Source organism: Saccopteryx bilineata, chromosome 6 (assembly GCF_036850765.1).
Source record: "Saccopteryx bilineata isolate mSacBil1 chromosome 6, mSacBil1_pri_phased_curated, whole genome shotgun sequence".
NCBI lineage: Eukaryota > Metazoa > Chordata > Mammalia > Chiroptera > Emballonuridae > Saccopteryx > Saccopteryx bilineata.
Genome location: NC_089495.1, coordinates 55,432,641 through 55,447,553, shown reverse-complemented (window position 1 = coordinate 55,447,553; position 14,913 = coordinate 55,432,641). Strand labels below are relative to the sequence as shown.

At 37.7% G+C, this 14,913-nt stretch overlaps 1 protein-coding gene across 1 annotated transcript in view; it reads left to right on the top strand.

Moving 5' to 3' along the window:
• The window catches only part of GPC6 (glypican 6), a 1,376,210-nt gene that overhangs the window by 1,216,017 nt on the left and 145,280 nt on the right, over window positions 1-14,913 (top strand). The window contains exon 5 of the mRNA XM_066234964.1: window positions 461-591. Within this exon, the coding sequence (XP_066091061.1) occupies window positions 461-591 (131 nt within the window). The remainder of the gene's footprint in view (window positions 1-460; window positions 592-14,913) is intronic.

Here is a 14,913-nt window from a genome sequence, read left to right as displayed (position 1 = left end):
CTTTGTGCATCCAAATTCACAAATTAGCATTACTCCAATCTCAATTTTCCACATACCCCAGAAGAGGTTAGATAGACTCCATCTCTGAAATGCAGTTTATCCCTGACCTAATACTGGTTTAGGTTTTATTTTTCTGTTTGTTTGATTGTTTGTTTGTTGTTTGTTTGTTTTTAATTTTATGTAGCATAGTCAGCTATAGTCAATTCTCTTACTTTCTTAACTTGAACTTATTTTCTCATTTTTAAGCCTGCCTCTATACATGTAAAATAATTTTAAATCAAGTGTAATAAAATATTTCTTTAAGATGTAGGCATTTATTCCATTTTAGACTATATACAAGCAAATAAAAAATTTGAATGAATGCATATTTTTCAACCAGTCATGTTGGAAATGTTTAAACACGCATTAAGAACCTGAAGCTCTCTGTTCTCAAATAAATCATGTTCCTTTATTTTAACAGATGCAATGCTCTTGGTGGCGGAGCGACTGGAAGGACCATTCAACATTGAGTCAGTCATGGACCCTATAGATGTCAAGATCTCCGAAGCCATTATGAACATGCAGGAAAACAGCATGCAGGTGTCTGCAAAGGTATTTGCATTAGTCATATGTCTATTAATAAGAAAAGTGCTGTAATCTAAAAATGAAGTAACTAGATATGTCAGTGGGGATTATAAATTCTAATACATTGTCAGTGAGCTTTTCCTGTCAAGCTACAAATTTTCTGCTTCATTAAAAATGTCTAACAAAATGGCATTGAGAAAGGAAGCAATCTTTTAGCTCGCAACTACTCAATCATGAAGAAATTACTGGCTGCTAAAAAGTTTCAGAGAACCTCGTGTGTATTTGACTATACTCACATTTGTGAGCAATCTGAGGGAAACTTTTTTTTTTAATGTTTGAAATTTCTGCACATTCTTATCCTGTTCTCTCTCGAGGAACTTTTAATTATATCTTCAGCTGTGCAAACCAGGCAAATGTTCTATACATTCAATTGTAAATAATTAAACAGTCCATCTGACTTCCTTTTTTAAGACTACAATGTAACCTTCATTAATGGATCTTCAGGGGAAAATGCTCCTTTGTATGAAGACAAGCACATATTCAAGAAAAAAAGTAGTTCATTTTCATAAATCATACGAGACAGAGCTTTTGGGTTTGCAGCTGCAGAACACAACCACCAGGTGCACGATTTTTATTTGTCCCCACCCATTTGAAAAGAAACAGGACTCACCTTAGGCAAAATTGAGAAGTGTGCAATGAGTCCGCAGCCTTTTCCTTCATCACCCCTTTTCACCCACATTGATGACTGCATAATGCCCCTCTGTTCTTTTTTACCAGGCCCCTTGTCATGAAACACTGAACAAATCTCTATCAGTCTCTTAAACCTGGTGGCTGACTGAGTCATTGCGTTTTAACGGAAAGTCATCTACATAAAAATATGTCAGACAAGGAGTTGTGCTTAGCTTCCTTTGATTTTTAAAATCCTTTGTGAAAGTGATTTCACGATGTATTCAAGGAGGGGGGGATGGGTGGTAGAGGGAGAGCAGGAAGAAGAGAGCCGTGGAGTCCATCTATGTCTCTTGGTTGAGTGTGAACCAAACTAGATTTGGGCTTTCCAGGGTAAACTAGTAGAATGTAGGGTAAGAAGGAATCTGGCCTGTGTCTCTTTCTCTTCCCCCTTGGGAGAGGTATGGGCTAAGAGTTTCATAGGCCTTGTTCAGGGTTTCAAAAAGGTTGGGATACCCAGAGGTGGATTATGGTCGGTTGAGGTCCTGGGCACAGACAAAAATATTGGGCCCCTTAAAAAAAGAGAGAGACAGGGAAAATAAAAATACATGTCAACCATGTTTTTAAATAAATACAAAATATTATATACTAGTAATGTTAAAATTGCACATATGAAAAAAACTTGGTTTCACTAGAAAAAAAGTGTAAAGTTAGGGTTTTGTAGGGCCCTCCAGAGGTTGGGGCTCAGGGCGTGCACTCTGTATGCTCGTGGTTAAATCTGCCTCTGGGGATACCCCATATAAAGAAGGATGCTCCAAATTACCATCACCTGTTGGGGAAATATCATGTTTGGTAATTCCATTGAAAGCTATTTTCTTTCTTTCCTGGGAAAAAAATAGGAGTCACTTATTCCTCTCAAAGCTTTTGCCTACAAACCAATTAATGTTGCTTTGAGAAGCCAAAAATCCTATGGGTGCTCTAGTAACTGGGTGCTAACTGGGTGATGTTCAAAACTGTTCTACAGAAAGGGCACGAATAACCAGGCGGGCAAAGCTGCCTGTGACCTGAGAGCCCCTCACACTTCTCCGAAGGAGAGATTTTTATTGGCGTGTGAGTATGCGTGTTCAAGTCAAATTATACTTTTAAAAAATTATCAAAGAGGTTAGATGGGCTCTCTATTAGCAGAATATAGACAAGACATTATTGTGGAATTTGTCCAACTACCTTGTAGTCATTGGTTGCTCATAAGGTCTGTGCTTTTAAAAAGACACATTTCTTTGTAAGAATTGTCAAAATCAAGAATAGAAATAATATAGGACATGTAAGAGTACACTCACATGAAAGGATATAGTATAGAGCAGGGGTCCCCAAACTACGGCCCGCGGGCCGCATGCGTCCCCCTGAGGCCATTTATCCGGCCCCCACCGCACTTTGGAAGGGGCACCTCTTTCATAGGTGGTCAGTGAGAGGAGCATAGTTCCCATTGAAATACTGGTCAGTTTGTTGATTTAAATTTACTTGTTCTTTATTTTAAATATTGTATTTGTTCCTGTTTTGTTTTTTTACTTTAAAATAAAATATGTGTTACTTGTTCTTTATTTTAAATATTGTATTTGTTCCCATTTTGTTTTTTTACTTTAAAATAAAATATGTGCAGTGTGCATAGGGATTTGTTCATAGTTTTTTTATAGTCCGGCCCTCCAGTGGTCTGAGGGACAGTGAACTGGCCCCCTGTGTAAAAAGTTTGGGGACCCCTGGTATAGAGGGTCATAAAATAGTAGTTCAAAAATGTCAAATAAGCTGGAAACTTTTTAAAAAGTATATCTAGTAGTCTTGACATAGAGAAAAGGGGATGGAGTGAGATAAGGGAGGGAGAGAGAGGAGATCAGCTAGAGAGGAAGGACCAAAGCCAGCCTTTAATATAGTGGAGAAGTAAAAAGTCTCTGGAATGTGGCCACATTTACCAGGAAACACCCACAGGATTTGTGGATGGAAAGGAAATGTTCTGACACAGGTCTTATTTCTTCAAGGAAATAGAATTTGAAAATGTGTAGTTTTGTTTTTCCTATAAGCCCCATTCATGAAATTATGCATGCACTGAAGACTAAAATCTACATTCTAGTTAGGAATTGAATGTTTGAATTTCTCCTTTTCCAAAGGAATGCTTGGTCACTGTTGATAGTCTCATCAAATTTGAATTTCTAGATTTCCAGACTTTCACTGGAATATTTGTATAACTAGAGACTTTGTTAACAGCTAATAGGTGAGTTTTGGGTTAAGCAAGAAACTATTTCATAAACGCAGGCCAGATTCCCTGCGAGTTGTAAATGTTAAAATTAATGTTTCCCTTGATTTGAGAGAGACATAGAGAGAAAGTGAGAAAGGGAGGGAGAGTTACAGAGAGAAGCATCAACTCATGGTTTTACTGTGCCATTTAGTTGTGCATTCATTGGCTCAATCTCCTGTGTGCTCTGATCAGAAAATCAAACCCACAACCTCCGGTGTGCCAGGTCAGTATTTTATCCACTGAGCCACCCAGCCAGGGTGTAAACCTTACCAATTAAAAAGACTTTTTACTCCAGGATATTATTGACCACTTCTTGGAAAATCATTTACCTTATTACAGCAGTTACAGATAGACATCATTGCCAGAACCTCTTTCAGAGAAAAGCAACAATATTTATAACTGCCAGCTCACACTTGTAAAGTGCTTACTGCCAGGGACCACACTGTGCTTTACATGGTTTATTTTATGTAAGATAACAATGTTTGTGATGAGACAGATCTCCCCCCTTATTTTCCAGATAAGAAAACCAAGGCTTAGAAAAGTTAAGGAATTTACAAAGATTTCATGGTGTGTAAAAAATGCATAGAGTGTCTGAATGCAGAACCCCCATTGCTAGTCACTACATTGTAATCATGCAGGTGCCTACAAAACCAACCTCCCTGAGATCATGAAGTAGTGATAGTTACAGACTAATGGAAAGACCCGTTGCCACTGTGTTTGTTCATGCTCTACTCTTGTCTTAGTTCTGTTTGTGTAAGTATTGTCAGATCCTTTTTCCTCTCCTATTTAGCCCACAGCTAAGCTGTAAGGGGTAAGGCACACTGACATTTCTTTTAAAAAGCATACTGGCTAACCAATCTTTATAATCCATTTATAATATGTTGGTATTAATATTATGGTGCTCATTTCAAACTCTTGATTTGTATATCTTTTGTACAGTATTATATTATATATTGTATATAATTATATATATAATTATATATCATATCATATATATTTAGAGACTGGGGAAAATAGCATATTGAAACTTTTGTTAGGTTTTTTTAGACACATAATCATCTAGTAACTGATAATCATCATGCCTACCTTTGGTTGAGCACCTACTATATTCATTCAACAAATACACTACCATTTACCAAGCATGGGAAATACAGTAAAGTACAAACAGATTCTCTGCCTTCATGCCAGTCCTTTTTCTAAATGGTTTATACATTTATTTTAAATTCTTACTACAATCTTAAAAAAAACCAAAAAAACATTCATTTCCTGGTTTTACAGGTAAATTTTAGAGAGATTAAGTGGTTTGTCTGAGGTGTTGAAGCTAACAAGTGGTCAATCAGGGATTGCAGCCCAGAACTATCTGATCCAAAAAAAAAGATTTTCCCAGTATGCCACTGTTTCCTCAGTAAGCATCTTCCCACTCGGACCAGATATACACTAGCATGGAAGGACCAGTCATCTAAGAGAAGTTGTTTTCTGAAAGATACTACAGGGAACCTACTGATAAGAAACACTTGCTGCTAGTTCTTCAAGCCTCAACTAAGATTATTATATTCACCAACTTCACAATCTTCATCAAAGACAGGAAAACACCCTCATTATTATACCATTTCTTTTACCCACCCAAAATTAAAGAACTTTGAAGGTTTTGGGAAAGTTTGCAAGGAAAGGGAGAAAAAAAACCTTTGAGTCTCTGCCTGTGAATTTCATATGTGTTGATAATCTCTTTCTTATCCTATCAGGGAAGATGAAGCTGATCTCACTCGATATAATTTAACTACATTAGGAGTAATTTCAAACCTAATCCAGGAAAAGATTGGTTTGTCAGATATAATCTAAATTAAGAAGAAAGACTTACTAAATTCCAATTGAAACCATCCATTCAATTAATACTTATTACAGACATGGGTACAACCCATTAGAGAAGAGCGGGATGGCCTTCAAATACTTAATTTTCTCCAGACAGTTCTTTCTGCATCTACAGTTCAAATAAAGAGAAAAAAAGCCTAAGAGAACAACAGGAAATATATGATTTCTCCCCCTAGCTGGCAGGTTTTAGTTTTCTGATTTCTAGAATGAGAGGTTGACTGAAAGGTCCCCTTTCCAGCCATAAGAGTTTACATTATTTAACCTTATCTTTTCACTAGTGATGAGGTTTCTTTTTCTAGCATCCAGATAGATTTCTCTGTTCTGGATCTTTTTCCTTTGAAAACATCTGGTATAAATAATATCTTGGAAATGCACATAGAAATAAATATCTTATTTTATATGTGAGGACATTGTTTAGAATTTAGTTCAAATCAATATGTGTTTATTCCAATAACATGTATTTTTCCTTGCTTTGAGCCCCTGTGTTACATGTGACCTTCTTAAGGCAGTAAACATTCTTCCTTGTGGTATGGTTACTTGTATAAGTCCTCCTCCTCCTTCTCAGGATTATAAATTATTACAGGACAGGAACTGCATCTTGCTCATACTTATATTCTACAGAGAGCTGCCTTCACATGTCATTTTACAAGTGGAAGAAACAGTACATTTTGCTGAATTGAATCAGAACATGGAAGTATAATGCCACAGAGACTTCAACAATAAGGAATAGAAAATACCTTAAAATGCATTGGAAGTAGGTCTGTTATTCTTGAAAATAACATAAAGGTCACAAGATCAGATTTTGACATCAGATTGACCTGGGATGTGGTTTTTACTTGTGACCTGGGACAAATTATTTATTTGTCTAAACTCAATTAATTCACATTTAAAATGAGAATGCTACTTGAATTATCATGGGGATCATTTCTTAAATTATATAGTTATCTAACCACTATGCTATACACCTGAAACTAAAATAATATTGTCAACTGTAATTGAAAAATAATAATTTTTAATGTAAGTGACAAATTTTTCTTCTAAAAAAATCAAAGATGCTAGTATTAATCATAAAGTCATTTCAGAGTAAAATGACATAATCCATGTAGATGGTTAGCATTAAATATATCAAATGAAAATCATTTATAAAAGTTAAGCATTTTAATAGTTATTATTGAAATGTATATGATATGTACATTATATAAAGCATTGACTCCATGGTTTTACATCTTCTATGTTGGTCTGTGAACTTATCTTTAACACCTAAAATCAGAAGAGCAGGTTTGATATAAACACACCTGCATATAAACCCACTCACGCATGATATTTTCAATGGCAGAGAATAACCCCAAAAGGGACACATAATTCTGCCTGGCCTATGACATGGAAGGACTTGGCACTGAATAAGTGTCTAATAAACAGACCTTCAAGAAAAAAAAAGGCTAGAGGGAAGAGCAGAATGAGCAGAGATCATGTCAGCAACTCGATGTCTAGCCTGTGTCCATTGGTTGCACCAGTGCCAGCAGAGCACAAGGTTTTAGAGGAATTTCAGTGGCCTCTGCCTAATATTATATTATTCTTACATTATGAGGATAATTGGCTTGCTCCATCAGAAGGTGGTTCAGTCCCTCCTATCTGATCCTTAAGAAAAAAAAGTGAATTGGCCATACAATTAATAAAGCTTTATGTTCTATTTCTATTTCTTATTTTAGTTTTCTTTTTAAGAAGAGAAATATAAAAAAGAGCAAGTTCTCAAGATTTCTAAATTCAAAATATTTTCTCTGGTTATTCAAATTTCAAAGTTTACATTCTGCCCAAGAGCTCTCACTTAGAATATTCCACCAAGAAGTAGTGACCTTGGAACATCTTTTATTCTTTGAATCTTCATTTCTATACAAAACAAAACAAAACAAAAACTAGAATCTGTTTCATTTCTATTTTTAATGTCACTGGATAATAGGATCAGATTTTTTAGATGCTAGTAATGCATGGGGGGGAGGACATCTTTTTTACAAAGTAAAATGAAGATTGGAAAACAATGCTTATGATGCATTTATAGGCAATGCATCTAAAGCAAACTAGTTTTAACTTTTCTTCCACATAAAAGGAATAATTTATTTTTCTCCTTTTGATGATAAAATGAAACTCCTGATTATTATCCAGAACCTTAGGAGAGCTATTTTAAGATTTTTCTTTTACTTGAACTTGCAAACAATGAGAAGATCCCATTTAATGCAGTAAACCCAGGAATGGGGGGTCGTAACTCAGTTCAGTTTTTAGTGTTCAGTGTTCTTAGAAACAGTAGAAGATACCGTCTTGCTCTCCTGAAGGGAAGTCCTCCCAGCCTTGAAGAAAACTGCTTTCCTAGAACCATACTTTCACAGATAACGGGTTATTGTGTCAGTAGAATTTTAATGGCCTCTGCCCAGTCTCACAAATACACACTTATCCCCAGCTCTTAGCGATTCTCTTCCACTCAGGGATATGCAGCCTGATTTGATCCTGGTACCATCACCACCTCACCACCCTATGTTTAAACCTGCGAAGAAGCTACCTCTGTGTGTTTACAGCCACTTGTTCTGCCAGAAAACTTTGGAGGGTGTATGATTTTCTGTAGGTCTTTTTCTTCTAACACAATATGTTCATCTCGTTCATGTCGCCTCCTCATTGTCCCAGAGTATATCTTAAACATTAACTAAATAGCTCAGATGCCTTACAGAGTAAAAAAATCAATAAATTATTCATGAGTACATGTCATCTGTTAGCTAGACAAAATATTTTTAAAACACAGGGTTTATGGAGGGATGTGGCCAAAGGAATTCTTGTGTAGACAATCCAGGCGGCCTCAGACACGATTTTCTGAGTTTGCAATAGCAACAGGAGTTTTCATCCCCAAACTCTCTCTAGCCCAGATTACTCTCATGGTCACACCTGTTTATCCCCTTGCCAGCTGCACGGCTCCACCTGCACCTCAAACACGCCTATCTGAAACTGAGCTCATCATCTTCCCACAACCATCCTTCCCGCAGGGTTCTCTACCCCAGGGAATGCCTCTGACTGCTCTTTCGCCCTGGTCAGGAACCCTACTGACTCCTTTATCCTCCTAGTCAATCCATAATGAACCCCATTAAAGAATCCTTCTAAATATCTCTTGAATCCATTTATAGCAGCTTCCCTAATTCTATCACCTCACACATGGTTGATAGCATCCTAATTAATTCCCTGTCTTTGGTTTTGCTGCATTGCAATCCATTTCCCACACTGTAGCCAGAGGGATTCCTGAATATTAAATATGTTCACATCAATCCCCTGTTTAATACCTCTCCACGGTTCTCTGTTGCCATTAGAATAAAGCCCAGACATAGCCCTGCATGATGCTTAGCCTACCCCTCCAGGCCCACTTCAGCACTCTCCCCATCTTAAATTATTAAAGCAAATATTTATTGAGCATCTGTTTTCTTCTGAGCACCCTCTTCGATGCTGCGGATGTAGTAGTGAATAAGACCATCAAAGCCTGAATCCTAAAAGAAATTTTTAATCCAGGAGGTTAGAGAGCCTCTCTATATACCAGACATACACAATAGCCTTGGTTCTGTGGCTCAGAACCATCCTGTCTTGTTTATGCTTTTGTACACGCTGTCCCCTCATCCTGGAACATTCTATCCTCCACTTCGAATATATACCATTTCCTAGGTATACTCCAACTATCTCTTCACTTCCCAGGCAAGATCCAGTGGTACACGGGCGCATGTTCACATAGCCAGTTCTCTGTGCAAAAAATGTGCTTCTGTGTAGTGTTTGCCAATTTCTGTGGTGATTTCAAGCTATCAACCACTGAACACAGACTAGCACACAATGATGTAATTGTACATAAGTAACCTCAAGATATAATTGGCATAAATAGCCTCAGAGCATAGATAGTAGTAAATAATTAGTAGTGAGAATAGTAAATGTTTTGAGTATATATCACCTTTCTTTTTAATATAATTTATATATATAATGTTAAGTTTATACAGTTTAACTTTCAGTAATCACTGTGTTTAATAAGTGGCTTGCAAATTTAACAAATGGTCTTGTAAGCCAGTAAGAATGAGCTCCAAGGTACCATTGCTATTCTAGGAGCCCTTCTCTGACACTTCACTCTGGGCTAGTTGTCCCTTGTGGGTGTTCACATCACAGTTTCTACATGCTGTTGTGAGTGCCTGATTTCTTGTCAAAACCTCATGAGAACAGGGACATGTCCACTTGGCATATCCCCAGCACCTATATCTGGCCTTAGAGACACTTAGCAAATACTTGTTGAAAGAATAACACAGAGCCATGCTGATGAAATTTACATGTTTGTGTACATTTTGCAAAGCGATCTTAAAGAATTGCTTTAAACCTTATAAACAAAGGGCTTATGACAGAATCATAGTAGACCAATGGGGTTAGAGTTTCTTTCTCTTCACATTCAAAATACTCTTTGTTCAGTGTCTTGTAACTCCTCCCTATTCACTCACCCTTTGGGAGGAAATACCAAGCTGTTCCGTAGTTTTAGGAATGCAAAAGCTTCAAGGAAAAAAAAAGTCATCTTCTCAAGCCAATGGAAATAATTTGCTTTCATTGACAAAATGATTTTAAGGAGCATGCAACATATCTGACATATTCTGAAACCAAGCTGCATAAGCATCAGAGTAGATTTCTAAAACCTTGAAACTGACACAGTAGCTGGCTTTTGAAAATGAAGCCAATGAAAAACAGCCAAACCTGAAACTGATGCCGTGACTTAATTCAGGAATCTGGAATTCTCTTTTCAGAATCCTGAACCCATCCAGGAATTTAAGAGTTTGCCAGAGAACTTGGCCAAGGGACATTGTAATCAACCTTTAAGGAAAGAACAGCATAAATCAAGGAGCAAAGGAAAAGAGAGTAAAAGAATGAGAGAAAAAAGGAGGAGGAGAGGGTAGGGAAGGAGAAAGAAGATGAGAAATTGTTCTGAGGCAAAGGATGAAAACCTGTTTTCTTAAAGGCAATCCGTAGAGGAAACTGGCAAACTAATAAAAGGGAAAAACCAGAAATAAAAACTCTGATAGTTAAACTGCTTGCATAATCAGTATAGTGATTTTATAGCTAAAGAAAGAAGTCATTATTAAAATGTTTTAAGTTTATATTCAGAAAAAAACTTTATAGGATATTAGCAGAATGCTCTTAGGAACCAGGGGGAAAAAATGTGTGAAATGAGGCTTTAGGCTGCTACTCTAATCTTGTATGGTGGTGAAGATATAGCTCTTCTTGCTACTACTGTTTTTTTAAGTGAAGCAATTTTATTATTTTTTTAATATTTATTTATTTATTAGAGAAAGGCAAGGAGAGAGAGAGACAGGAGAGACAGGAACATCAAGCTGTTCCTATACGTGCCCCGACCAGGGATCAAACCGGCAACCTCTGTACTCAGGACAACACTCCAAAAATGGAGCTATCTGGCCAGGGCTTCTTACTACTCCTTTTAATGAAGTGGTTTTTTTGTTTTTGTGTTTATGTGTGTGTAAGGCCAGCGGCCACGGCCAGGGCCACTATCACAGCAGCCGCCTGGCCCATGCAGGTTCGCATTGGATTCGGACAGTCGGTAAAGTAACAATGGAGCCAAAAACTGATGGGCTGTCATCTTTAATTCTAGCTTGCACCCGGCAGGCAAGTAAAAATACATACTGGGCTCCAAAACCCACTCACATTCAGTGCTCACAAAGGCACTGACTTATCCGAGTTTCCTAGAATCAAAGGTTTCTAGCTTACCAACCTTTTTCTCCTCAGTTCCCCATCTCCTTCCTTATCCCAGATACAAACTCTACACAAACTGGCATCTCACTCAGCACTCCGCCATCTTGGCTGCTTCTCCTGGCCTATTCCACGTGGCCTCCTTCTGCACTCTGCTCTGCTCTCTCCTCTAATCATCCCAGGAACCAAGAGCACAAGCTCCCGCTCCGTCCCCATTTTATAGTGTAGAAATCCAAACTCTTAATCCAATATACAAAATAGGGAAGTCTCTAATACAAAGTCACTTCTCTGAGGCATGATTGGATTGTACCACCCCACATCAAAAAAGGGTAGGAAAGGCTTAATCCCAAAACCAAGCCCCAGGCTACAAGGATTCTGCCTGCCTTTAGCCCACCCCAACACACATTAATATCACCTGGGCGACGGCCTCCTCGTGGGCAGCGTAATCTTTAACAAAGTGAGCATAATACATTTTATCTGCCCAACAGTGTGTGTGTGTGTGTGTGTGTGTGTGTGTGTGTTTTAATATTTTAACTTCACATCTATTAATGATATGTAGACGTTTCTTCACACACCCATTTGTTTTCACTCATTTTATTCCCACTCCGCACACCCATTTTATTTCCACCCTGAGAAAGGGCCGCCAGCTCTATGCTCTACCTAAACAATTAGGGACTGGGCTGTGCTACACACAGCCACTCCCACGTGTGGGTGCCGCTGCTTATCATTTTAACAGACGGGGAATCAGGACAGAAGGCTTCGCATACAACCCAAGCTGTTGTCCACTCTGCTACGAAAAAATAGCCCTTGCCTGAGAGGTGAGCCTAGTCATATCTGGAACCCATGGCTTTTAGCTTGTCCACCAACAATGAGAGCCAAGCCTGACTCTTTTGTACACAAAATTCTCTGCACTCTAATTGGCTTGTCAAGCACAGTGAGTAGCTATCATTAAATGATAAAGAAATAAGATTTTATGGTTCTAGTTATCAGCTTAAAGTTATTGATTTAGTTTTGCTTCAGGTTGGCACAGAAATGGAGTAAGGGAAATATCAAATGATTTTTTTTTTTAGCTAGATGCATGATTCATTGTATTTTCTGAAGCCTAAGGAAGAAGTATTTAACTTTGATTTTAAAGAAGTGATTCTTTGTGATAAATGTGTAACACATGTAGCATGGTGAGTATCTGGTCCATCACAGACACTCAGTAAGTGTTAATTCTCTTTCCTGTCTATCTTTCTCATTACAGAAATTTGCCTCCTAATTGCCTTCACTGTATATTTGCAAAAGGGAGAAATTATAATTTTTTATTTACTCATAGCCTTTTATTCCCAATTTTTTTTTAAACACATATTGTGTGGTGAGATCTCTTACAGGTTCTGGGATACAGTGATGAACAAAATGTATAAGATCTTATTCTTTGTAGAGCTTAAATTATTCATGCATCACTCTGCAAAATCCATAGATTTTACTTGCTATCTGTTATTGTCCTATTTAATTACAGCTTACTTCAGATAGTAATACATCTTTATACCTCATTTTTTTCTGTGTATTTTTTAGGCATCCTATCATTTTATCTTCATAATAGCCTTGAGAATTAGGGAGAACATGTTACCCCAAGGTCACATGGGTGTCAAGAAAAGACTCCAAGCTTTTAAACTGTTATTCATGACCTGTTTATTATACCACAGCTGTCTCTCATGAAAATAATGGCTACACTTGGGCAAAATATATGTAGGGCTGATGCAGAAATGATAGCTTCTGTTTCCTTGGGAACAAACTGGATAGACTTGAATTTCCCAAATGGTCATCTAACAAAGAGTTTATTCATTAACACCCTAATACAAATTAGAATCTAATAAGTAAGTAAAAGAGTCTTACTCTCAAAACATCAATTCCAATTAAATCTAGGTAGCATTAACTGCTACCTATACTAATATAAAAGATTAGAGTTCTGTTTACAAATCTCAAAACAATTTATAGGAATAACAACAATTTTCCCACCATAATAAAAGCCCACTGAGTAGAAACTGAGAAGATAGACTATAGTTAAAAGCACAAAAGCTGAGAGAGGCTTATCTGCAGCCACTGCTTCCCAGTAATGACTTTTGTGAAAGTATAATCAACCTGCAGAAGATAAAGAATACAGAGTTATATGTATAAAGCTATGAGTCCCTCTGAAAAAGTGCACATTGTGTTAGTTTATTTTAAGGGTAATATGTTAAGATGCTTCAACAATTTGTAAAGAAAAAATACTTCTATTTAAAAACCTAATATACAGCATCCGAACCTGTGATCAGCACACCTCCCTCTCTTTTGTTTCTGTTCTAAACATTTCTTCTTTCAGCATTTTCCATCTTTAATGTCAGCTTCTTTCATCTCAGAATGCCAACAGACTTCTGAGACATTATCTTATTAATCCTCTTAAGAGAGACAGTCCATGTGCCAGATATGTTCCAGAAATCCACAGGTTTTGTGAGTCAGCTAGGTGGGAAGGATAATTTCTGTGTACATCTGTAGCATCTGTCTACATTGGGACTTCTAAATACTTTTCCAAATTATCTAATTATCTCTTTCAACATCCCTTGGAGGGAGGCAGGCAGGAGGTAATACTGACTCCATTTGTTTAAGGAGCAGAGCTCATAATCTGTTGTACAATGAGGCGGCTAAGCCTAAAGCTCTATTCTCTAGAAACTTCTGTTGTACAGAGAAGACCTTGAGTGTCTTAAAATAGTATTTCTTCTCTGGAATTAAAGGTGGCAGCAGGTAAAATGTCTCAGGAAAACTTCCAAGTAAATGCAGATGCATCAGAATCACTTCTCCGCTTGGCCAGCAAGCCTTACAAACGTGTCCCAGGGTGTTTCTCCTGCAGCAGCCATCCTTTGAGGACCTCCTGGGGGAACCATGACCAAACGATTTTGGGAACCACTACAAATGGTTTCCCTTTTGACAAGTCAGTACTCATGTTAGTATAAAGAAGCCCAGCTAAGATACCTCATTTAAGTTTGATGCACTGACTCTGTTGTGTATGAAACAGCTGTTAGCCCATGGAAATAATATTTTGCAGGAAACATTTTAAAAGCATCAACCCAGATGGATTTTTTTCCCCTTCAAATCCTCTTATTCAGAAACCAAACTTCTAGAAAGAACAGATCACAGAATAACATAATTATCTAATTATCAAGCATTTACTTTCTAAAACACACTGGCTTCTGTTTCCCTGTCGTGTGGATTGCATTTTATCAGAGCCTGTCTGTGTGGCAAACAATATTGTTATTCCTGTTTGACAAGGCAGTCACTAAAGCTCAGGGAGAATCCTCTGAATGTTGGCATGGCACCAAGCTGTCCTTGGCCCCATCTGCCACCTGTCTGCATACTTGTCCTTGGTAAATGCAACCAGTTTTAGGCCTTTAAATACCATTTATAGGTGAATGATTCAGATCTGCATCCCCAGCCCTAGCCACTCTGCAGAGAACCTTAATCATCAGACACACATTTAACCTAAAACCCTTTCTCCCACAGTATTCTCCCTCCATTTCTTCCCTTATTCCAAATAGAAAAAAGTAGTGTACCCCGACCACTATGAAAATGGCTCACTGGTCTTTATAGTAATGTAGCCCTGGGCCTCCAGAGCCACAGAACCTTGTCTAACTACATATATTGCTGCTGTAGCAAGCCCAGAATAATGTCTGAGACAGCCTAGATGTTCTGCACGAGTTCCCTGTGGTCACCCATCATGGCAACCCAATGCTTTATATTGATATAATATTTTGTCT